Below are 26,613 nucleotides of genomic sequence, written 5' to 3'. Positions count from 1 at the left end.
TCTTGTGCCACCATTGACCCCCTTTCGTTTAACTTGTTGAAGCGGGGTCTTAATTTTTCTCGTCCCCCCCGCTCCATTCCTCACTTTCGGTTCCTCCTTGAGATTGAGAATGCTATCCGTTCCCTCCCGTCTAAGGCGGCGGATGAAGTGAGGCAGGATTGTGCTGTCGCTCTTCGACATGCCAAACCACCCAGAAGCATTAATTCCGGAGCAGAATCTCGGGCCTTCCGTAATTTTGTTAATAATCATGATATTGTTATCACCAAGGCAGACAAGGGTAATGCCACTGTGATCTTGAACAGGCAAGACTATATCTCCAAGATGCTTGACTTGCTCTCAGACCCAAGCAGCTACAAGCTCCTTCCGCGTAATCCTTGCTCTAAAATCTTGAATCAAGTCAAAGTTCTCGTGTCTAACTCCTCCTTTGATGACGTGATTAAGAAAAAATTGGTTCCTTCAAAAGAAGTGACCCCTCGCATATATGGGGCTCCAAAAATTCATAAGGAGGGTGCTCCCTTACGACCTATTGTGGACACCATTGGATCCCCCACCTACGCATTAGCTTCTCACCTTGCCAAGATTATCTCTCCGTTGTTGGGGCAGTCCAACTCTTTCATCAAAGATTCTTACCATTTTGTCCAATTTATTCAAGATGTCAAGTGGGAGCCTGGTGATGTCTTGGTTAGTTTTGATGTTGTTTCGCTTTTCACCAAGGTTCCTATTCATGACGCTGTGCAAATTGTGAGGCGTAAGGTTGGGGATGAGCTAGCTAGTTTGGTGGAGTTCTGCTTAAGATCCACTTTCTTCTCTTTCCAGAACGTCATCTATGAACAGGTGGAGGGAGTGGCGATGGGTTCTCCCCTTTCCCCAGTCATAGCAAACCTCTATATGGAGGATTTCGAGGAGACGGCTCTCCACACCTTTCCCCTCAAGCCCAAATGGTGGAAGCGTTATGTTGATGACACCAACGTGTGCTGGCCACATGGGTTGGAAAAACTTGAGGAGTTTCTCGAACACATCAACAAGCTCGCCCCCACCATTTCCTTCACCAAGGAGCTTGAATCTGACAACCAGTTGCCCTTCCTCGACGTCCTCATCATGAAGAAGCCTGATGGGACCTTCGGTCGTCAAGTGTATTGTAAAGCCACCCACACCGATCTTTACCTCCATTCTTCTTCCCACCACCACCCATCCCAGAAAGTTGGTATCCTCAAGACTCTTTCCCTTAGAGCTTATAGAATTTGCGATGCTGATAACTTACCCCAAGAGCTTGATCATCTGCGCCAAGTTTTTAAGTTCAACGGGTACTCTCATAAGCAAATCTCCAAGGCCCTCACCCAAGCCAAATCCTCTTATCTTTCTGGCATCAGTCATAAGATCTCCTCTAACCCACCTCCCCTTCTCGCTTCTCTTCCTTTTGTTGAGGGCATCTCCCAAAAAATTGGCAAAATCTTGACCAGAAAGGGCATCCAGGTAGCCTTCAAACCCCTTTCTAAGTTAAGAAATTGTATCCCCCCGCTCAAGGATTCAAACAACTCTCTTCTAGACTCAGGGGTCTACAAGATTGAGTGCTCATGTGGCATGCCCTACATTGGTGAAACTGGTCGCTCTGTCATCACAAGGATCCGAGAACACAGTGCTGACATCAAGCATGAGAGGATACTAAAATCCGCCCTAGCTGAGCACTCAACTTCCACCAAGCATCATATTTGTTTGGAGAATACCAAAATCCTATCAAAAGAGGACAATCTTTTCAAAAGGAAGTTAAAGGAGGCTATTGCCATTAGCTATCATCCCATTAACCTCAATCGGGACGATGGGTGGTCCATTAACCATTCATGGCGCCCCTTGCTTGATTCCCTTGACAACCACCATTCGAGCACGCTCAACAGACTCCACCACCTTTGATGCTTTCTCGGTTTCCCTTCTTGCGTGCTCTTCCAGTTCTTTTGTTTCGCTGTTTCCTCTTCTCGTTCTCTTTTTTCCCCCTCTCTTCTCCTCTTTCCTTTTTTGGTGCTTGTTTCTTCTTCCATGGTGGGCAGTGTTTTCTCTCTCTCTCTCTCTCTCTCTCCCGAGCACACTTCTTGCTTCTTTCTTGTGAGTGGGTTTTGTGCTTAGACATCGTGGTTTCCTTTATTTTAGTGTCCTGTTGTCTCTAGTGTTGTTTATTTTTTCACGTGGTTTTCTCCTTTCTTTTTTGTGCGTCCTCCTACCGATTCTTCTGCTCTATCCTTGTCATCTAGTCTACTAAGTAGGTATGAATTTTCTCCTTTACCCCTACATGCTTGGCATTTTCTTCCTTCTTATTTATTTTTACTCAATTCTCTTTGCAGTTTTGGTCAATTTCACTTTCTTGTTTTCTTAAAATTGGTATACATATAGATTGTTGGTTTTTTTTTTTTTTTTTTTTTTTTTTTTTTTTTTTTTTTTTCAACCCTTTATATATATATATATATATATATATATGTCTAGTACATTTTACTTATATCGCATATAGACATATATATATATTGGCATATATTTCCTAAATATTTCTTATTTAGTTATATATTTCTTTCATAGTATATCGTATTTTTCTTGTACATAACTATATTTTGATCCTTTAGCTATTGTAAGTGGTTACATAGCTATACATTACCCATATAGCTATTTTATTATATAATAGCCTAGATATTAATAGCTATTTTGCGTATATATATATATATATATATATATATATATATATAAAGGCAGGATATATGTTAATTGTTGTTTCTATATATATGGAGCTATTTTTTCTGTTTAGTTTCCTTCTTTTAAACCTTTTTCTTTCATTTTTTCTTCTTTCTTATACTTTTTGGTGGGGATACCCCCCTTTTTTGCTATTTTTTCTATTTTTTCTATTTTCAGCTTTGCTTGGTTTTACGAGCTTCCCCCTTCTCTTCTTATAATTCTTGAGAAAGGTCCAGTCTGCATATCTTACTACCCTGCACTTTCTTATCCTGATGATGGATCATGTAGTGTGATCCGAAACGTTGATGAAATAAACAAACACAATCTAATCCAGAAAACTCAGTACTTTACAAATGGATTGTGGAAATCTGTTACTGTTAATTTTACCTTTGTTTTATCCAACTATATCACCACTTGATTAGAGGGTTAAGGACTAACTCCTAGCTTTTGAGCTATTGATAGTGGCATCATATTACATGAAGCTCTAGAATCAATAAGGAAACTGTGAAGATTCTTCCCATATATCCTAATGCTAAGAAAAAATAGGGGTACCTCAACTTTATCTTTGAACATAGTGGGTATTGCTTCTTTAGAATTCACTTGTTGTGGCACTATTTTTTAAGGGACAATATTCATATTGTGGGAAACCTTTGTATTATCCAATGTCTTCATGAGTGCTTCTCATTGTTGTCAAAAATTTTGTAACATGTCAAACGTGGACATATTGGCTTTAGTTTTCTTCAAATCTTCTACCGCATTGTAATTTTTAGTGGACCAAGCGAGATTCTTCATTATTGTTGGTACGTTCACTTGATTTTAATATTGTTATCCTCCCTACATTGGTCTTACTAGTGGTGAATTGTTATTTCCCTTGGATTAGGTGGAATTGGTTGTAAACCTGGAGGAATCCTATCCATCAAGGGTTCCTTTCTATTTCTAAGATTGTATGTATTTCGATTGTCATTGTGAAAAGAAAACATCTCATCATGCTAAATATTAGATTCCTAACTAAATGGGAATGAGAATTCCTCACTTGCTAGTTATTCCACTTGTGCATTCTGTTTAGAATCATAGGATTCCAATAGCATAGCATTGAATTGTATAGGAGGAGGATTGTTATTTTCTTGTGAATTTGATTCATCTCCTAATTGTCATTATAGTAAGAACCATCATTGTTGAGAGAATTTTGGCTATCATCATATTGATTGATATCAACATATTGAATTTTGTTGTTGTTGTTATTAGCAGGAATGCTTCCATTATTCAGTCAAGTGTTCCATTGTTGGTTTTTCCTTTGGAAGCCATTCTTGCGATCAGGAGGATTGAAGTTGTTCCCTCTGTTGTTGTTTCCTACATTGTTGTTGTTATTGTTCCCATTGAAGTTCCTATTTTAATTATAACCAAAATTTCTATTGTAGGGGCTAATGTTGTTTCTTTGGAAGTTGTTATTTTTTCCTTGTGACAATATAAGTTGTGTTAATTCATTGTTCATTTGTGACATAGTCTTCTTCATTTGACCAACTTCTAAAATGAGGTTATTGTTGGTTTCCATGGGAATTGTGGCCTTTTGTTCAAAGAAAGCTATTTTTGGAGGCTCATACCCTAGATTTGTTATCACTCAAGTTTGTGGAGTGGGTGCTTACTATAAGGGAACTAGGTTCATAGGTATGAACTTTCTAGGCACTATAGGTGCTCCCATGGGGTATATTGGTATTGTAGGGACTACTTGTGTTGGAAGCATCATTCCTCCTCCATTAGGATTGGCTTGCTTCATGAATGTGATCACTTTTGCAAAGACTTTATCCAATGTGTTAATATTTTTGTAGGAAGTCTTCTTGGAAAGATCATAGTAAGATGGTCCATAGCTTTCAAATAAATCTGAATAGTGGCTTCAACTGGTATGGTGTATGGCATTTCCAACTTGTAGTAGGCCATATGAAAGCAATGGTTGAAGCTGGAAATTGTCTCAACTAGGTCCCTTTTGATTGATATGAATTGTTGATGTATCATAGCTAGATTGATGAATGTTTTGAATTGTTTCGAGAATAATTTTTTGAACGTGTCCCAATCTCCAATGCATCCATGTGGAAAATTGATGTACCAATTGAAGGAAATTTCTCCCAAAAAGTAGGAAAATAAAAAAAGAACCACATCCTCATTAGAAACTTGTTTGTGGTTGCAAATTTCTTTGAAAACCTTGACATGATATTTGATATTTTGAGTCTCACCATAGATGAATCTTGGGTAAAAATTTTTGGGATTCTTAGGGAGGTCATGGAGTGCACCTCTCAAGTTTATTGGTGAGTCTACAACATTTGCAAAAAAGGCCATTGGATGGTTTGGTGGACCTAATGGTGGTTGTTGAGGAGTAGCTATTGGAATATGTGGTGGTCCACTAGGTGGTTGGAGTGGAGGTGGAGTTGAAGAAGATGATGAAAGTTCAAATGGAAGTGGTTGAACTCAAGATGTTCCGTTTTCACTACATGGTTTGTGGAAGTGGGTAAGCTTGAAAAACTTGTGTGCACTTGGGGTAGACCTTAATGCTCACTGAAATGGGGATTTTGGATCAATATCCTCCAACTTGCATCAACTCTTGGAAAAAGCACACCTTTGTAGAAGCACACTTTCTCACTGTTCTAATTTTTGCACACCACAGAGTTTTGTGCACCTATGCACCTGTAAAGTTGTGGACCTATAGACCTATGTACTTGTAGACCTATGGACCTACGTACCTATGGAGCTATGGAGCTGGGATCTAAATTTGTCAAAAAAATTAGGATTTTTTTTGAACTTTTGTGAAGTGCAGATTATTGTAGAAGTGCAAAATTGTGAAACTTAGACAATTTTTCTTCCTTTTCGGGAGCATAAAGGGGCCCTCCTTATAGCACCAATTCTATTGGGTAGTCATTTTGCATGAGGTCAACAAAAGGAATCCACTGTGCAATTCCTCTCTTGAAAAGCTAATCTTTTGGGGATCAACTCCAAGGTTCAGTATTTGTCTTGCAATGTACCAAAATCTGATCAGTTGAAGATAAATGTGATTATTCATGAGGAGGTCTTTGCTGGTTCTAATTATAATCTTAGAATGAAGTAAATCTATTTTCTATTTCAAAATCACATAGAAAAGAACAATATTTTTGTATTTTCTAATTTTTCAATGAATGCAATTCTAACAATGCAACTAAAATGAGTTCTTATTCTAATAAGGGGTTAGCAAAGAAAATAAAAAAATTGAAAGAAAATAACATGAAATTGAAATCCTAAGTGAACATAAGCTATAGAAAATAACATACTACGAGTTAAACTTTTGAAGGAATCATTAGGAAACCAATGAAAACAAGAGCAGTGCTTCCTAGAATCCACTAATGCAATTTTCGGTGAGAAACTTTAACAATTGTATGATATTTCACCTTTCATCAAATTGCAAGGCCACAAAAAGTGCACTCATGCAAGACAAAAGGCTATGCATGCACAATTTGATGATCTCTTCTCAAGCTCAATATGTCAGTAAAATTCATAAATCTGTAGTAAATACCAGAACTAAAAGATCACACAACTAGAAACAATGCAATAAACCTTTCGCTAAACCACAATCTCATGAATAAAATTCACAAAAAAATGACACATTCAGGCAAGAATCACTACACTACAAATGTGAGCACCAAAAGAAATTGGGTATTTATAAGAAATCGTCTCCTCAATTTGTGTTGAGAGTGAGAGATATGTTTAATCAATAAAATTGATTTAAAACATTAAACAAACTAAATATATATAGACTAACAATTAATCTGGTGCTTAGAGGGACTCCATCCATATTTTATTCATTAATTGGAAGCATGAGCCCTTTACATGTCAAAAAATAGAGAAAGTAGGAGGAAGCCTTCATTTGAAGTATGAGCATGTGGAGGTGTCAAAAATAGAAGTTGGTCCTTCACTAGGCATGTGTCAAAGTTAAACTATCATCAGAATGCGTTCCTGATGCATGGGAGGTGCTATTGTTGGAACTGGTAGTGAAATGTCGACACACCTCTAGATTATGGACCTACAGACCTGCAGACCTATCAATCATGGAGCTGTGGAGTTGGGGACCTTGATAGGGTCAAAAATCTCAAAATTTTGCTAAGTGTCAAAATTGAAATTCTGGCATTTGGATTTTGTTCTTCTTCATCCCAAAGCAATGTTTGGATGTTTTCCCTTGAATTTCTTTATCATCTTAGTTATCTTAGTAGCATTCAAAAAATCTAAAGCCTCATACTTGTCCTTGACCTTCTATTTGTAGTTATCCACCTCAATTCAAGTCTTTTCAAAATCTTTGAGTTTGGTGTCCAACTCTAATAGGGCTTCTTCTATCTTGAAGGCTTGTTGTATGTCTTCATCATCAGCAACCTCCAAAAAAATATTCCTAAAATTCTCCACTATTGTCTCTATTGGTAACAAGCTCTCTCATTGCTAATCCTCAAAAATATCCAAACATGCATGACGGTAGTGTCTTTCTACTTCCAAAATTTTCTCTTAGGCTTGGTCCTTGAGCTGAAAGATCTCATCATGTAATGTCCCCATTACTTTATTGCTATATGATATTTTCTCTATCCAATCATCAATCATGTCCAATTCTTCTTTGATATATACATCAATCAAAACCTAGTATCTTTAGCTCTTTATGGCTTATAGAGTCTACAAATCCTTACTCTAGGCACGTACCTCATCCATGATATTGAAGTCCTTCAAAATTGCTATGATCTTATTCACGTTCTCCAGTGTAGCATGCAATAACTTCAAATTCCCTATGATGATGGTAACACCTTTCCCCTCAAAACTTCCTCACCATTCTTGACAAGCTCTCAAAAATGGGTCTAATTATACACGTTCCCCTTCTCTGAGTACAGTGTTCAAAGTATGTTTAGGATCTTCAGGATCAAGAGGACCAACGAATTCAACTAGATATCCCTTTAGGATCTTGACTTACCTTCGAAGTGTTCAAAGTTAAATCTCATCTTGCTCCATGTGCCTAAGGATCTCTTTGACTCCCATGGTCATCATTTTTTGGGCTGAATCAAGTGTAGGTCTTCCCAACATGACATCCTTCATCTCATAATCTTTGAGGCTAATGCCTTCTACACCTACATTTTTAGGAGGGAGAGCCACTTGTGCAAACAAATCCTAGTTCTATATGGTGGTGACAAATGCAAATGGTACTGCATCATGTGATGGAGACTCAAATTTTTTCAAGATCTCTGCAATGTCACAAATGTCATCCTCTAATGCACAAAATTGAGGCTTAGAGCTCCTCATTATTTCCTTTTGAAACCATCTTAGGATGTATCTCCCTGTGGCCTTCGCTCTTGATGATGAAGGGGTGTGTTCAACTACATCCTTCCCTTTATTAATCTTACTTGGAGTCATTTCCTATTGTGAGGACTCTTCTTCCATAGCCTCAGTATTTTTGGATCTTTTAGCTTTCTTCTTAGCATCTTGGGAAGGTTATTGTGCATATTCTACCATTTTTCCTACCTTTGACACTTCATCGGTAGCCCTTTGTTCTGGTTACTCCTCTAATGATGGTTCCTTCTAAACATGTTCTTCCTCTATACTTTGAAGTGGAGGGGTCATAGAACCCTTTTCCCCTATTGTAACTCATGGTGGAGATGGAGGAGTAAGATCAAGACCCTATGTTTATGGCGGCATTTGTGCTCAGTCTTCATGTTGAGGTTCACCTGTAGGGGTGTCTCTAATCTTATCCATGATCAACTCTATACCTATGGGCATGAAATAAAAATATAATAATGAGAAAACACCACCACTCACTTCAATCTTCTCATCCACCCCCTACTGTATGTCATCTTTTGAAGAAGAGAGCTCTAATGGTTTTTCTTGAGTGGATGGCAGGGTACCCATGACACTCTTTCTTCTTTGTAATTTTATGGCTCTTGCAAGATGAGTTCTTCCCTGTAGGGGCACTTGTTCTTCCTCTTCCTCCTCTAATTCTATTTCTTCTACTTCTTCATCTCCTTCTAGAATGCTTTCAAGAATGGAAGGATTAGGCACTAATCTTCTACTAATCCTTTGCCTTTTCTTCATTTGAATTTTAATTATTTTCTTTTGTTTCTTGGAGTTAGAAGGAGAAGTAGGTTCATCTTGTGCAAGAGGAATGGAGATTTGTGGAATCTCTCCCTCTTTTGGTTGGCTAGACAGAATAGGAGGCAACTGTGGTTCATCCTAGACTAGGGTAGCTCCAGTATCTTGAGACCCTTGTGGAATCTATTCCTACTACTGGGAAGGCACCTATTCTATTTGAATCCTTTGAGGAGAGATCTTGTTTCTTTTTTTCTTTCACTTCCTTTTAGGAGGGTGATAATATCCCACTAGGCAATCAACCTGGTAGACTATCTTTGGTCTGATAGGGGATTGGACTGCAAAGATAGGAACTGTTACTTTCCTTCCTCTACCTGTTTCTGGGTGAGCATGCTGATGGAAGATTACTATGTTAGGAATTGGATCAAGTGGAAAAAGTTTCTTGATCCAATCCTTTGTCATTCTAATAACAGGCCTTGCTCAATGATTAATATCATCACCCTCTTCCCTGTCAACCTCAACATTTAGAATAGGTCTTTCACCAACTTTATCTGCATTGAATGGGGGATATAATAATTACTTAGAATCTTTTTGTCTTATCTCCTCTGGGATGTTCAACTGGAGAGCCTTTTTTCTAGATACAAAGTCATCCTACAATAATCCCTACTGCAGACATCATAGTCATTCATGGAATTCATCCAATGATCTTCAATAACATCCTCATGATGGAAGTCTTTTCCTACTAGACTCTCCACTTTCCCAACATTGTCAAAATATGGCCAAGGAGAGTTGTATTCTTCAAGAGAATAGTTCTCCCACTCCCACTTGAAGGATAGAATATCCTATTTTTGCTTCACATGATACAGCCCAATGACCAATGGCCATTCTTAGTAGGGTCTCTGTTGCCTCTTTATCTTTTGATAAGTTGACTCAATTTTTCTAGAGATCTTCAATAGTACCAACTTGTCACATGGGTATCTCAAAACTTTCTTATGATTGATGGATGCACTAGCTACCTATAAATATGTAAATGTCTTGAGTTGGATGAAGTAGGTTCCGACAGCTATGATCTGTGCTTTGGCTTCATTGAATAACCTCTTCCCATAGTCTCCCTCAATGAATCAAATGATTGCAAAGATAAACACATCATTCATGATTCTATACTCCTTGCTTTGTGTTGAGAGCTTCTTCTTCACCAACTGAGGGTAAACTATGTATGGCCAGGCATTGGGGTCTTGCATACTACCTTTCCTGTACAAACTGGGATAGTTTTTCACCCTCATTTCAAGTAGGTACACCTGGTAAGAAGTCATGTAAAAATTCTTCTTGTCCTTCATCATCCTTAGTTTTTCACACAAGTTTTCACTTAGTGTGGTGCCCTATCTAATGGTATCTTTGCTTGTCTAATGGTCTCAATGAAGTTGACCATGAATGTGCTAAGGTGACTTGCTACGGGTAAATCAATGAATCTACTTAGGAGAATAATGGAGTATCCAATGTATTCCTTCACGTATCATTGAGTAATATCCACTTTTTTGGTTATCCTTCCCCAAGGAGGCTTCTCAATCAGGTACAAGGATTGTATAATGTCAATGGCCTCTTGATGATGCTCCCTATACCATCTCTTAACCACTTCATAGGAAAGTTAGATGAACTGATTTGCTCTTGGTAGGTGGAAAACCCTCTCAATGCAATTAGGTTGCAAATCCAATACCACTTCCCCTATGATGCTCTTGACCACCCTCTCATTAGGCATGAAGTGTTGTGACAAGGCCACCAACACATGATGTGACACTACATTCACCAATTCAAAATGGATCAATGTAGATACCAAGGATGACCTCTCTGTTGGCATGTTGCAAATTCTTAGGAAATCTCCTAAATCCATGTATCTGAGATCAGTGTCTCTAAACTCAGCATAGTCATTGTGTAATCTTGACTTTGAAGGTGTACACTCGAAAGTGTCCCACTCCAAACCCTTCTATCCAAATGATTCCATGAGTTCAGAATGTTTGAATGCCGACTTAGAGCTCCCTATCCACGAAGTGCAAGAGAGTATATTTCAAGAATAAGAAGGCTCTTAGATGAGCCTTAGAGATACTCTTCTTGCTAGTAAACCATGCAATGGGAGGTTCCAAAGACAAGATGCAAGAATGCAAATGTCCCAAGGAGTTCCTCAAGAATGCAATGCAACTAAAGATTAAACTAGAATGAATATGAAAAGTGCAACTATTCTAAGCATGGATGAGAGTGTTACAATACCATTATTAAGCTATGTGAGATTAAGCTACATGTAAAAATGAAAGCTAAGCTAAGCTAGAATGCCATGTTGCCATGGATGAGAGAATGTAGACAAGAAATAGAAGTTCTCCACAAAGCTCCAAAGAAACCTATTAGAAAACCTACAGCATAACAATTTTCAAAATGAGGATGGATCTGAGGGGGAAAGCTCTCTCCCTTTTAAAGTTGTATGGATGGTAGAGATCAATATGAAGATGGTGGATGATCAATGGTGGAATTTGAAAAGAGGAGTGATCCATGTGCACACACAAGTCAACCAATAGAATATAAGTTGACTTGTCATATAAGACAAAAGTCACAAAGCCTTTTCTTTTAATTGCAAAATAGAAAAAGGACTTTATGTGTGCACTTTAAGTGGGTTAGAAGAATGGGGTGTTTTATTTAATTAAAAGGGGACATGTTCTTTTAATCAAATAATGAACTTAGGATAACATAGTTAAACTATAGGTTATAATCAAATAAATTGATTATTAGCAATTTGTTCTAGGTAAATGATTAAATTTTATTAGCCAAAATGCTAAGAAGGGGGCTAATAGTCTAGATGACCATTTTTAGGTGATTACATTTTCCTCTCTTTGACTAATGCGTGATTGATCTGGGAACACATTATGTTAAAGAAAATCGAAGTCAAGTAGGCGATGATAGATATAGATATATGATTCCAAAGAATGAAATGCAGAAATAGATAGCAAGTCCTGAATGCACAGCCTGATAGTGGTAGTACTGAACATTAGGAAGATGATGTTAGGATTCGAAAAGAATTCTAACATCTAGCAAAGCGAATAGATCGAGAGCAAGTGATAAGGTCAAAAAAATGCTCTTAAGAAATAGATAGCTGTAACAATCAGCAATAGAGTATTTCTGCCCCCTCGGGATCAAAATCGAAATGAGGTAAGAGGAAGCAGAAAGTAGCTAGACATGAGAAAATTGAGATATAGCAATGTCTGATATGATAGATAAATGATTAGAACCCAAGAATGACTATAAGAAACTGATAAAATGCCCCAGTTTGACTAGAGTTGACCTTGAAGGATATAGCATAAAAATTAGGTCAAAACGAGTAGAAAAGTGATTTTAGACATGAAACAGTGAATTGAAGTAGATATGAAGTATGGAAATGATGAAGACATGAAGAAATGAAGATGCCTCAGTGATGATTTAGACATTAGACCTCAAAAGGTCAGCTAACTGCTCAGAAGAAAGTAGAATTTTAAAAGACAATTTTGACCATCAAGATGAACTCGAATTTGAATTTTGATCTCGAAAATGAATCTAAGACGTTGAAATTATTTAAGAGGTCAAAACTTTATATAATGTGATGATAAGATAGAAAAGAGATGAAGTGAAAGATTAAGAAGGTGAAAAGACATGAACAAGAAGAAAATAAAGAAATATATGAAAGGAGTTAGCTGATATGTCCACAAAAAGATGAAGAGAGAGTTCTCCCCATATGCAAGAATGCAAGACTAAGCTAGAAAATGAACCTAAAATGCAAGCTAATATGAAAAGTGGTTTACCACCAAGAAGTGTATTGCATTTAGACTCTTAATTTCATCATTGAGCATTTATTAGGGACATCATGAGATCATACAACCATCACTAGTATAACTATGGGGATATGAATATGATCGATATCAGATAGGTATGTGGAAATCCAATCTAAGCATCAAAGACATGTAAGTCAAGATGACTATGTGATCAGATTCCCTAAGTTTAATTTAGCAAGATTACACCTGTATCAAGGCATAAGCACCAGGATAAACCCCAAGTGTGGTCTTGCAAAAACAATCAAGGATGATACATTTATAAGTCAAAGTGTCAAATAGGACAAGCATGAATGCTTAAAACACTATAGACAAATAAAGTATACCCACAAGTAGAAACCAAGAAAACATGCCCCATGCCCCCAGTCTTCTAGTCAATGACATCCTTGAAAGACTATTAGGGAGGGAATACATGGCAAAGAAATCATCATAGACAACACACAAAGTAGATAAAGGTCAGCATAACTCAGTCGTTTAAGTGTTTAAAGTGTGTGTGTGTAAGTCACTTGGCCATTTCTTCAAGACTTGATTCTGATAGTGAGAAATATCATGACATCGAAGATCGTAGGTAAACTATCTAAAAAGTGTTAAAAAACACTTGATTTCAAGGTGGGGGAAGTGTGTAGAAACACTATTTTGTGAGTTGTCAAAGAAACCCTAATGCACAAGAATACCTCAATAGGCTAAGTAGCTATGCCCCCGAGATGAGGACAAGAAAAAATTCCAAGCTAGGAAATGTGTAGCAAAGTAGGTGATTGAGACTGATAGACATAGGTGCAAGGGTTTCAAGTAGTGCCTATTTCTAGGTTTTCACCACTTGATAGATTTTTTAGGACCTTTTTTCAATTTTTTGTATTTTTGTATTTTTAAATTTTTTTGGTGATACATCAAAGCACCTATTGCTAGGTTTTCACTAAGATGATGATTTTTTTAGGACATTTTTTGATGTTTTGGATTTTTTTCAGGATCATATATGATTTTTTTTGAAAATTTTTAGAAGGTTTTAGATATCACTAGTTCTCGAGCAAGATCACATCATTTTCTCCCAATTGTCTAGCAAGGTATAGGAAATGATGGAGAAACAAGCCAATGGATAAGCAATAATGCATAAGAAAGGAATGTGAAGCAAGTGAAAGTGATCCTCAAGAACTAACTCCTCAAGAGTACCCAAGCTAGGGAAAGAGGTGAATTAGTCATATGAAGCATATTTTGGATAAGCAATGGAAGTAATGAGAAAGATAGCGCGTAGGATAAGTGGTGAAGCCAAGAAGTGTGATAGCATATAAGATAAGCAATGGAAGCCAATGAGTAAGATAGCATGAAAGCGTGCAATCCAAGAGAGTAGACATGTCAAGAGGCCTATGAGAACCATGTTTTATTTATTGTGATCAAGACCAAGGGGTCAACTAGATAGTATAGCAATGGGATAGAGCAATAAGAATAAAGCTCAAGATAGAGGCTCTGAGTGAATGGGAGAGTACAATAGAAAATCTGGTGGATAAGATAGCCAATATGCAAAGATAGCTCAACATTGTCAAGATCAAAGAGAGAAGAGGGGATAGATGGATGATGGAAGAATTACACACGATGCCTGTTTACCAAGTTTTCATCATGGTACTTATCTAAGGTGCCACAAGAAGTAGTTTTCACCATAGGATAAATTTATTTCTCTTTACTTTTGCTACCAAGGTGCCACAAGATGTGGTTTTCACTAAGGCACATTTTTATTTTTTTCATTTTTTCTTTTTTTTCTTCTTTCTTTTTTTCAAATTTTTAGAAAGAGCTCAAGCTTTTTGAATGTAGATAGTGCTCCTATAGAAAAGATAAGTCATCATAAGCCAAGACCATAGAAAGGTATGCTCAAAGATGTTGATAGGGTGATGAAAGAGAAATGGTAGTAGGAAGAATATATTGAGGATAAGAGTTCATGTATAGAAAGTAAGTGTAAGCTTTAGAGGATTTCATGAGGGTAGCTAAAATATTGGACAAGATCAACATTGACACACACCTTGAAGGGTATTGGAATGATGGAGGAATCATGGATGAAGTAGCTTGAGGCTTAGATGTATGAGATGGTAGAAGAGATTTGGAAAAAAGTGGAGTGGAAGGCTTTGGAATATTTTTAGAAATATTTTTGGAAGAAGATGGAATGGAATCCTTTGGAAGCTTGAATGTCAACTTTGAAGTATTTTCAATATTCAATTCTTTTAAAAGAGACTTGGGAATCCACATAGCTTTAGATTTTCCTCATTCTTTGGGTGCTTGAGAGTGCCTTTGTATAATGATGGATTTAGGAACCCATATTTTCTTTGGTTTAGCTCTTTGAGTAGTGGACCTTTGCGGTCTCTTTTGTGCATTCTCCTTATTAGAATTCACATGTTGATTAGATGGGACATAGTGATCTTTCTTTTTCAATGAATTCTTATGCTTATTCTCACTTCCAAAGGAATTGGGATTTGTGGATGAATAAGGATGATATGACTGGTTTAGATGTATAGATGGGTGAAAAGTCATCAAGGATGAGTGTCTTTGTTGATCTTGAGGTATGATGGGAGAGCTAGGGAATGAGCTAGGAGTGAATGTAGGAGATGTAGGAACATAAGGTCCCAATATGGATGGAAGGTTTGAAGGCTTTAGCTTAGATGGATAAGGACCAAGGATAGATTTAGAAGATGCAAAGGGATAGTAGGAAGGGATATCAACATCTTTAGAGTGAGCAACATGGTCAAAGCCATCAATAGACTCATGAGTACCTTTGATAGGAACAACATTTTTAATAGAAGCACTTGAAGCTTGAGCACAATTTTGAAGTGGATGTGGAGAAGTAGAACATGAGGGGATGCTTTGATCTTGACAAATAGCTTTGGATAGCATAGGAAGAGAACTTTTCTCATAATTTTCAGTAAGCTCAAGGAAAATAATGGAAGTGGTATCTTCATCATACTTAGGAGGTGGACAAGATATAGGATATGGAGGGGAAAAATCTTGAAAGAGATGAAAGGGTGCTTGATCTTGATCTTTCTTGACATTTATAGCTTTTTCTTTTTGAGAGTCCTCTTGACATGGAGCCACTTCTAAGGACAAGGGAGAATGAAGAGTGAATGGAGCAGTGTTTGGATTAGGCATAGCAGTGCATGAAGGTTGAGAATGTTTAGGATTAGTAGAATGGAAAAGGTTTGTAGCCAAGTGAAGGTTAGCTTGAGTTTCTTTTAGACGTAACCCTTGAGGGTACGCATAGTGCATATGGAAAGCACTAGTTTTTTTGTTTTCTAGAGGCAAGTTGGAAAGATTTGAAGTGTTGGGAGATGCACAAGTGTTGGAAGAAGTGGAAGATGTAATGGAACCACTACTAGACATATGTTCATCAATGTAATCTTTCTCAAGAAAAGTATCCTCATCGCATGAATCATTAGAGGTATCAATAATTCCATTATCAATAAGATCTTGGATTTTATGTTTTAGCTCAATGCAATCTAAAGTACTATGCTCATTATGTTGATGATAAGCACAATAGATATCCAAGAATGGGTTTCCATATGAGCTAGACTTTGGTAACATGATGATCTTATTGCTAAGAAGTTTTTGCAAAGTTTCATCATAAGAATCTTCCAAGGGAGCAAAAGTTCTATTAGAAGTATGTCTAGGATCTTCTTGTTGTTTCTCAAGTGAATAGAATGCATTCATGTCTTCATCATTATCTTGGTCAAAGATAGGTCCATCATGAAATTTTGGCATAGGCTCAAAGGAGGTATCACTTGCTTTCTCTCTAAGGAGGTCTTTAGATCTAGAAGATGAAGACATTTGATGTCTTGAAGTAGAGCATGTAGACCTAGAAGAAGAGGATGACCTCAAAGAAGGTGACTCACATGCATGTAAAGATCTTAAAGAAGATTTATGTAATGATGCTAAGTGTTAGAATTCTTCTTGAATTCTGACATCATCTTTTCCTATTGTTTCTCAAGTGAATGGTATGCATTCATGTCTTCCTCATTGTCTTGGTCAAAGATAGGTCCATGATGAAATTTTAGCATAGGCCCAAAGGAGGTATCACTTTCTTGTTCTCTAAAGAGGTCTTTAGATCTAGAAGATGAAGACATTTGATGTCTTGAGGTAGAGAATGTAGACCTAGAAGAATAGGATGACCTCAAAGAAGGTGACTCACATGCATGTAAATACCTTAAGGAAGATTCATGTAATGATGCAATCTTCTCCTCTAACCTTTTCTCAAGTTTAGACTTCATTTCTATCATGCACTTAGAGAGATGAAGGTAAGAAAGATCATTTGTCTCTTCTAGTTCTTTGTATTGGGCATATAGATCATAGAGATCTTTAGTGACATGAAGGATATCATGATCATCTAGATTCGGTTGAAGTTTGGTAGCACAAGGTTTAGATCCCATAGTTTTAGATGCAAAGCCAAGCATAAAAGAGCCTACAAGATAACTTGATGTTGAAACTATAGGAGGTAGAGTGTTCACTTGCCAAGATAGTAGAGAGAGATTAAAGTGACTTGTCAAACAATATGTCCAAGAAACTTACGACATGAATGACTCAAGTCAATAGCTAGGCAAGATGCCCAAATAGCCAAATAGATAGAGCAAGCAGGGTGACAAGTGAACAACTTTCCCAACTCAAGAGTGTAGTCAAGAAATCAAGGTAACCATTTTAGCAAAAGGATAACTAGCAAGCATGCATAGACCATGAAGAGAAAAAGACCATGAGCAATAAGACCAAAGAGCCACTTTAAGCATGTTCAAGCACTAGAGACATAAAAAATAAAAATCAAATGATGAGAATCCCCTTAGCAAGAAACACAATAAAATGTTTGCATTTGATGTTTTGACTTGGTTGACAAAGTTTGACAATAGTTGATAGCATAGCAAGTTTGATGTTCAAAAGAAATTTCTTTCCAAGCAAGATAGTGACACATGGAGTAGTCTTCAAACAATCAAGCAAGGGACAAAGCAACCTTGCATGATAAAAGCATATGTGAGGTCTTAAAAGAAAGCCATATAACTATCATCATGTGTATGTTCCAAAGATTTCCACATGTCTAGCACATTCGAGAACACATCAAGCAATATCTACCTAAAGGACATGGTTCATTACTCAACAACTTGGCCCAAACTTGATGCTCCTTCACCTCACACCAAGTGGTTGCCCACAAGAGATATTGACTTTGTCATGGAAATGCCATAAGTATAACCAAGGAAACACATATGGTGAGTGTAAATCTTGGGGTGATCCGGGTAGTCCACTAGGATCAATCCTTGCACCAAGAAGTTGAGTGGCTAAAAAGGGTAGTTACTAACTTAGGATGTTTAGATAGGGCTTCTGTTCATAGTGTTCCTCTTGCTCCCAATTACGGGACACCTCACCTTGTGATGAGTAACCGATCTCACGATCACAAGAGTACCTTAAGCATTCTTGCCTAGTGATTTCCCTATGGTTGAAATCCCATAAGTGATCACACTAGGTGAAGATAAACACTAGGTCTACCAAGGTTTTTTGTTCTTGATAGCCTTGAGTTTATAGTGGGTTGGAAGAGCCAGGTAATCAGCTTGTCCCCACTTGGGTCGTTCCTCTCAAGTTGTCCGAGAGCAAGCCCTCTAAAGGATTCTAAACTACACAAATAGTGGATCAACTTTTGGAAGTCAAGATTTTTTATTCACCACAAGAGTGAAGAGTATACTCTCCTATTCTAATAATTTTCTCCCAAAAAAGCCAAGAAGATTCAGTTACCCCTTGCTTTTGAAACCAAATGGCAAGTCAAGATTTCTGATTCACCACAAGGGTGAAGAGCATACTCTCCTATTACCAAAAGACTCCAATCACAAGTTTTATGTGCCTATGGAAAATGAAAAATTAGTCAATGCCACACATGAAAATAAAAAAGCAAGAAATTTTGGATTTTTATGCTTTGGGCAGCCCTGCAAACAATGTTAGTAGCCCTTGCGCATTTGAAGCTTTGACATGCGTTCTTTTCATGCAATGTTTTAATTTTTTTTTCATAAGGATGGAAAACTGTAATCACAACTTGTTAGCACTAAAAGTTAGTGTGAAATAAAATAAAAATATACAATAAAAAGTGGTGATTTGCCTCAAAAATCCAATTTATCTTCCAACCAAGTGCATGCAAAGAAAGTGCAAGTTAATCACAAATGCTCTCATTTTTACACTTTGATTTTGACCTAGTCAACAAGATTGGACTTGTTTGCTATGATTTTTGATCCAAAAAGATAAATTCAAAGAATAGACCCCTACTAAAAACTAGAGAGCTTTTCAAAAATGTAAAAAATTCAAAAAAATCTCTTCATTTGCGCCCTAGAGACTGATTTTTTCAAAATAGGCCAGATTTATCAAATAGGGTTTTTGATCCCTAATACAACCTCAAAATTCAAAACACAAAGAGAGTACCCATCTTAAAATTCAAAAATATTTTTGAAAATGTAAGGTTTTTTGAAAAATGCACTGATTTTCGATCAGAAATGGCTTTTTATGAAAAATAAAGAAAAAATCATAACTCATGCAAATCACATCTAAATGCTCTAAAAATCGGTCTAAAACATTTTGGAAACATAGTAAAACTAAAAAAAAAATTTCAGAACCAAAATCTTAGTGGTTTAAAAGATATGATCAAATCTTTAAACCAACTAGATTTTTGGCCTTCAAACCAATCTACTTATGGGTTGGCCTTAAAACCAAAGTGATAATTCTACAAAAGTACTTGATTAGATCCAATATTCTACTGTAAAAAACTAGAGATAAGAAATTAAAGCAAATGGAGCTAGAAACTTGATTCAAGCCCCATGGTGGGCGCCAAAAATGTACACTCAAAAGTGTCCCACTCTAAACCCTTCTATCTAAATGATTCCATGAGTTCGAAATGTTCGGATGCCGGCTTAGAGCTCCCTATCCATGGAGTGCAAGAGAGTATATTTAAAGAATAAGAAGGCTCTCAAATGAGCCTTAGAGATACTCTTCTTGCTAGTAAACCATGCAATGGGAGGTTCCAAAGACAAGATGCAAGAATGCAAATGTCCCAAGGAGTTCCTCAAGAATGCAATGCAACTAAAGATTAAACTAGAATGAATATGAAAAGTGTAGCTATTCTAAGCATGGATGAGAGTGTTATAATACCATTATTAAGCTATGTGATATTAAGCTACATGTAAAAATGAAAGCTAAGCTAAGCTAGAATGCCATGATGCCATGGATGAGAGAATGTAGACAAGAAATAGAAGTTCTCCACAAAGCTCCAAAGAAACCTATTAGAAAACTTGCAGCATAACAATATTCAAAATGAGGATGGATCTGAGGGGGAAAGCTCTCTCCCTTTTAAAGTTGTATTGACGGTAGAGATCAAGATGAAGATGGTGGATGATCGATGGTGGATGATCAATGGTGGAATTTGAAAAGAGGAGTGATCCATGTGCACACACAAGTCAACCAATAGAATATAAGTTGACTTTTCATATAAGACAAAAGTCACAAAGCCTTTTCTTTTAATTGCAAAATAGAAAAAGGACTTTATGTGTGCACTTTAAGTGGGTTAGAAGAATGGGGTGTTTTATTTAATTAAAAGGGGACATGTTCTTTTAATCAAATAATGAACTTAGGATAGCATAGTTAAACTATAGGTTATAATCAAATAAATTGATTATTAGCAATTTGTTCTAGGTAAATGATTAAATTTAATTAGCCAAAATGCTAAGAAGGGGGCTAATAGTCTAGATGACCATTTTTAGGTGATTACAGAAGGTACACCTTGGAACTTGAACATGATCAGTTTGGGTGCTACTTTAGATGTGGACGCCATTCGATTATCTACACATTATGAGAAAAAAAAAGGTATTTATTAATCCAATAAAATGAAGAAAAAAATGAATCGAAATAAATATAAGGGAAAAGAAAAAAGAGGCCCCCACTTGGACATTTTGTTTATTTTCTTCTCTTCTTATTTTATTCCCCTTTATTATTATTATTTATTTATTTATTTATTTATTTTTAAAAAATATATCATTTTTTTTAAAATCATTTTAAAAATTTTTTTTGGTTTATAAATTTCTTTTAAAAATGTGTATGTATAGAAATGTGTGTGTTGTGCCATCAAGGTGGCACACGTGCGGTGCCTACACAAGTGGTGCATTTCGCACTGCTAAGGAGGTGCAAGTGGGCACATTTGATGCCACTAGGAAAAGTTTATTAGTGTTGGGCACTTGTTTTAGAATGCACTGAGCATGAGTATCTCAAATAGCACCGCATGCTTGGCGAATAAGAGTTTTGAATAGTGCCAAGTGTTGGTTTTTAGAATGCACTTAGCGCAATAATATTGAAGGAGATAATGGGTGGCGATGCACGAGGTGTGCCATGTCGGCACCTCATGAGGTGTCATGTGGGCACTGTGGGGTGTGCTACATGGGTGTCACGTGAGGCGCACCCACAGCAAATATTTTTTTAAGGCACTTGCGCCAAGTATATATATGGGGTGGCACAATGATAAGGTGTGTCATGCCCTTGCAAGCTTGCAACACTTTAAAAAAAAAGAGAAGGATGCACCTCTATGAGCAGAAGCTCCAAAACACTACAAAAAACTTATGAAATATGAAAGGGGAAATAAGGGTTTTATAACCCTTATTGCAGGGTGGTGCACGGTGCCCCTTAGCATGCACACCAATGTGCAACCTGCATTCCACCTGCGCACATGCTTGGCACATGATTTGATTAAGAGATTTAAAAAAAAAGAAAATTCTAATGCTTTTGTGTTTTTTTTTTTTTTTTTTTGTGATTTTCCAATTTTCTAATTTTTTATTATTATTTTTTGAATTTTCTAATGTTTTTTGTGATTTTTTTTATTTTCTAATTTATTATTATTATTTTTCAAATTTTATAATGTTTTTTGTGATTTTTTTGATTTTCGACTTAAAAACTCTAAATCTAAAAAAAATCTTCTTTTGACTCTCAAACCGTGAGTCTAAGAGTCAAAAAAAATTAGGGGGGGTCCCCATTCCTCACTAGCAATGGGGCATGTGTTGTGGATACCACAATAGTACATTAAATATCTATATCAAAATGTGTTAATTCTTATGTGTTGCAAGTTGATTTTCATGATATTTACATATTGATGGATCTCAATATAAGCTAAGCTAATATTCTAATACTTGATAAATTAATGAATAGTGATATAACAATTTGAAGTAAAAAGATCATAAGTTTTATTTGAGATGTTGAATGTGGTTAGTGAGTTATTGTTGTGAAATTTTATGAAGTTTTATTTGGTACTAAGTTATTTTAAAGGCTTGTAAGATAACTAGATATAATTGATTTAGCTCCCCTCTTAGTTATATAATAATTGGTATCAAAGATGAGTGCTTGATGAATTTTTTTGAAGGAACTTGAGCTAAAGATCCAAAGATGTATAAGAGAGAGGTACCAAAGCAGAACAAGGAGAAATTATGCTCATGGAAAAACTTATTGAGGCTACATGTATCTATTTTAGGGGATAGTACTCTACATTGGATGGAAAATGTATATGTTGCTCCTACCCCTCCTATGAATTTGACAGAGATGGAATATAAGAAAGAGCACAATACTTTCATGATTGAGATTGCATCTTCCCTGATTGATGTTGAGTTTGAGGATATCAAGAAATGTACTGATGTAAAAGAGATGTGGGACAAGTTGGCACTTGTACATTGTGGTGATGAGAATGTGTTGAGAGAAAGAGTAGAAAGTTTGAGATGCAGATACGACAACATTAGAATGAAGGAAGGTGAAAATGATGTGCAGTATGTGAATCAAATAAAGGAAGTTGTGAGTGCAATCAAAGCACCTAGATGAGTTATCAATGATTCTAAAGTTGTAAGGTTGGTTCTAATAACTCTTTTACTTGTCTATGTTATTAAAGTTTTGACAATTCAAGAAGTCAGAGCTACGCCTACTAATAATCTTATACTTGATGGTTTACTTGGTTTGTTGACTACATTTGAGTTGGGTAATTATGGTAATAGTGTAACTTTAATTGGTAATACTTTAAATACTTCACTAACCATTGGTAGTTCAAAGAAATAGAAGAATAGTTAAGATGAAAGTGAGTTAGATTCAAAAGATGACATAGATGGGATTGAAGCATTTCTCCCAAGTAGCTTATTGAGTGGTAAAGGTAAATTACCTCTAATATGTTTAAAATAAATGAAGTTAGTCAGTTTGCTACAAAATTTCCTAAGAATTATAGGGATGACAAGAAACACATAAATGATAAGAAAGATAACAAGTATAGAAAGAACAAAGAATACAAGGAAAAAGGGAAGAATTCACTCTAAATTATTGAGGAAGAGCACATTGAGTGAGATACTAAAGATGAGAAAGATGTAGTAGAAGTAGTGTATGTTGTTGTTAAAGAAGATCCTACTGAGGAAAGGTATGAGGATGATAAAGCTCTTATTTCAAATATTAGTAAGAATGATAAACGGGACATTCACAATGTATATGCATATCATATGACTGAAGATCTTAGTGCATTTGTAAAATTTTAAGAATGTGATGGTGAAACTATTAAATTAGGGAATGACATTCCATGTCCAATAAAAGGTAAAGGTTGATTGATGTTGAATGATAAGATCATATGCGATGATGCATAGTGGGTGCAAGGACTAAGAAGCAATCTATCGAGTGTTTCTCAATTGAATAATACAAGCTACAAGTTGGAATTTTACAATAGAAAGGTCAAGACCTATGATGATAATGGGAATTGATTGGCTCTGGTGAAAAAACTCAAGGTAATATGTTTCATCTTGATCTTATAGTTTGTATTTTCATATTTGCAAAAGTTGAAGATGCATGGTTGTGACACAAAAGGTTATCTCATGTAAACTTTGAGAATATGGTTAAGGTCAGTAGAAAGAAAAGTGTTAGAGGCTTTCAAAATTTACATAAACCTAAGAATGCTATGTGTAAAAAATTCTAGCTTGGTCAGATGAAAAATTCAAGTTTGTGTGGACCCATACTTCTAATGAAATTATGGAATTAGTGCATACTTATTTGTGTGGACCAATGAGAGTGGAAAGTTATTATGGTGATAGGTATTTCATATTGTTTGTTGATGACTATTCTAGGATGATGAAAGTCACGTTCATGAAGTTGATGTCACATGCTTTTGATATGTCCAAATGGTATTTTGGAGTAATTATATATTTTCCAATTAACTCTATTTTACTTAAGCTAAAATTTAGGCATATAATAATTAATTCTTTTATTAATTATTATAATGCAACCTCAATTTTACCTTTTAGGGTTTTGATCTCCTTTTTAAGGAATATCTCTCTTTGTATTCATTTATTCACTCAATATATTTTTGTTTGATTCAATTGCATTGTCTGCTCTATGTATCTAGGAATTTAAGTGTTCATAGCTTTTTCTTTTCTCTTTTTGTGATAGGTGTTTGCATGCAAGTGATTCTTGGGAGTTGTAGGGTTGATCTTTCATCAACTTCAACATGGTATCAAAGTTGTAGATCTTCATGCCCATATTCTAGCTGTGAGAGGTTAGGAATCAATTATTAAGATATGTGGCTTTTAGAGTCCGATTTTGTATTGGATCTTGGGGGGTGGGGGGACCTATTTTGTAGAGCACTTTGAGAAAAAATAGACATCATCATTGATCTTAGAGCACTCAAAAAATCTTGTTTCCATATAAAATATGTCTCATTTGGACATGTTTGAAACTTGAGGAAAAAAGTTTTTATACTTAGGCTGACTTGGGCTCAAAAATCAAGGTAACAATTATTTTATTTTTCCAAAAAAAAACTTGGAGGAATTGTTTTGTTTGTTTTTTCATTTTACAAGAAAAAATATTTTTCATGCAAAAGATGCAATCGATTATTCAAAGGTGGAGGCATTGATTTGTCCAAAGTTTAAAAAAAAATCAAGCCACACATACCTAGTGTTTTCTTGTTTAGCCCACCTCGGGCTCTCTTCTGTCCACCTTGAAATCTCCTTAATAGGCCTACATTGACCCTTTGGTGACCTTTTTGGTAGGTACAAATGTTTTATTCGCATGTTTTTTTTGGTCTCTAGCTATGTTCTTTCAAATGGATGAGCATTTTTTTAGAGTGGGATCATGCAAGTTTTGTTTTGGATTGGGACTCACATTTTTTTGACAAATGTGCCAAGTCACCCCCCTCCTCAAGTCATAGGGTGAATTCTCCATCGAACCAAGGCATAGTGAATTTTTGCAATGGTAGAAGGTAGTTTTAATGGGGATGATAGCCTTAATGTCAGCGCTACTAAAGACAAGTATACACCACTTTTACTTTCGAGGGCTTTCAACCTCTTTTGGGCCTTAGTGCATGGGACAATGTAGCAAGCTCCATGGTTGGCACTCGACCTTCCTCCATGCACCCCACATGCCCTTCTTTCTTTGGAATGTGTACCTTGGGTGATAGGTCAATGCTCATTCAAGTGCTTCTTTTCTTGCATGACCAGATTTTTTTTTTTGAGGTTGTTTTATATGTGTGATGGTCTCTAGCCTATCTATGATATTTTTGGTCAATTTCCAAGAGGAATGTTTGTGCATGCATTCATTGCACCTTTCAATGTGCCTTGTACACATGAATCATTGCCATTAGATTTTTGTTTCTTTGCCTCTACCCATGATTGAAGCACATTTTGATAGAGATTTTTTGGATGTACACATGATTTGTTAGTGAATGAGAGTTATGGACTTATGTACCACACCCAAATTTCCTTGGGCCCACTAATAGATTGGCCACATGACCTATTTATGAGCCACATATTTTTCTAACTGATTACTACCTTTTATTTGGTGGTTTATTATACACATCAGAGATGGCTTTTCACCACATGTCCATTTGGCCACTGATTCTTTTTTCTAACACCAACTTGTCTCTCTCCAATAGTCTAGATTTATTTAATAGCAACTATTTTTGGTGACAATTTCATTTTTTCAGGCATTTTTTCCTCAACAACCATTTGACCATTAAATTTGGGCTTGTCACTTACTAACATCAATGCCATGTCAGTACTGCATCATCAACCTATTTTCCCTCCTAGCTTTGTTTGGACCTACCTTTGGTTTTATGCTCATATCTTTGGCATACAAAATCTTTTTTCCAAAAACAAGATATCACCAAAAAGAGGGTTGTGATCCTGTCATAGTAATATAGGTTATTTTATGTTTTGATGCTTCTTTGATGGTTTTTTCTTCTATCAAACTCAAGATCTATATTTTACATACTAGAAGACATATCTTGAGCATCCAATATGGGAAATATTTATATCATAGGAATGCCTCTCAGATCTCTTTCCAATGATGCTAGTTATTTTTCTAAATGCTTCTCCAGGGACATTCTATTCAGTTTTTTACATTTTTGCATTTTGGTGGATATCTTGGTTGTTTCGATTATGGGGATCATTTTTTTTCCTTTAAATTATTTTTCAAAGGTTTTAATATGTATTGTATCAGCCTTATTCCTCTTATGCTCTATTTAGACATCTATTGTATACATTTTATCAAACATACTAAGATAAAGTGCCACATTCCATGTGTATTTTCATTTAAGTTATTTTTCTTTGTGATTCAAGCACTGTCATCTGAGGACACTCATACAAATATTGTATTCTGGGGATTCAAAATATCTTGTGCCTTATTGTACATACACTACTTTGATTAAAGTGCCATGGAGGGTTGATATTTTTTCTTTGTTTGCCATATTTCTTTGTCTAGTGAGTTTTCCTTCTATGACATTAGCCTCATGACATGTCTAAGATTGATCACCTCAGTACACATGTATGTATTCTTTTTTTTATCTTTATTGTGGTTCCTTTACCTATCATTATTTTGTCCCATTTTTTGGTTGTATGCCATCTCACCTTTATCTACACTAGGGGGTCTTCTATTGGTTCTTACACTTCCTTGGTTTGATAGAGTAAGCTATTGATTTAGTATTTGTTTCTATGTAATAGGT

At 36.1% G+C, this 26,613-nt stretch overlaps 1 protein-coding gene across 1 annotated transcript in view; it reads left to right on the top strand.

Annotated features, from left to right (window-relative positions):
• The window catches only part of LOC149529375 (uncharacterized), a 31,829-nt gene extending 29,921 nt beyond the window's left edge, over positions 1–1,908 (top strand). Inside the window, exon 3 of the mRNA XM_089808140.1 lies at positions 43–1,908. Within this exon, the coding sequence (XP_089664266.1) occupies positions 43–1,908 (1,866 nt within the window). The remainder of the gene's footprint in view (positions 1–42) is intronic.
• Positions 1,909–26,613: the final 24,705 nt, after the last annotated feature.

This window comes from Cupressus sempervirens, chromosome 11 (genome assembly GCF_028749045.1).
Source record: "Cupressus sempervirens isolate cs-2001-9-10 chromosome 11, ASM2874904v1, whole genome shotgun sequence".
NCBI classification, from domain to species: domain Eukaryota; kingdom Viridiplantae; phylum Streptophyta; class Pinopsida; order Cupressales; family Cupressaceae; genus Cupressus; species Cupressus sempervirens.
The sequence above is the reverse complement of the archived record's forward strand: the minus strand, read 5'-3'. Positions and strand labels throughout refer to the sequence as shown.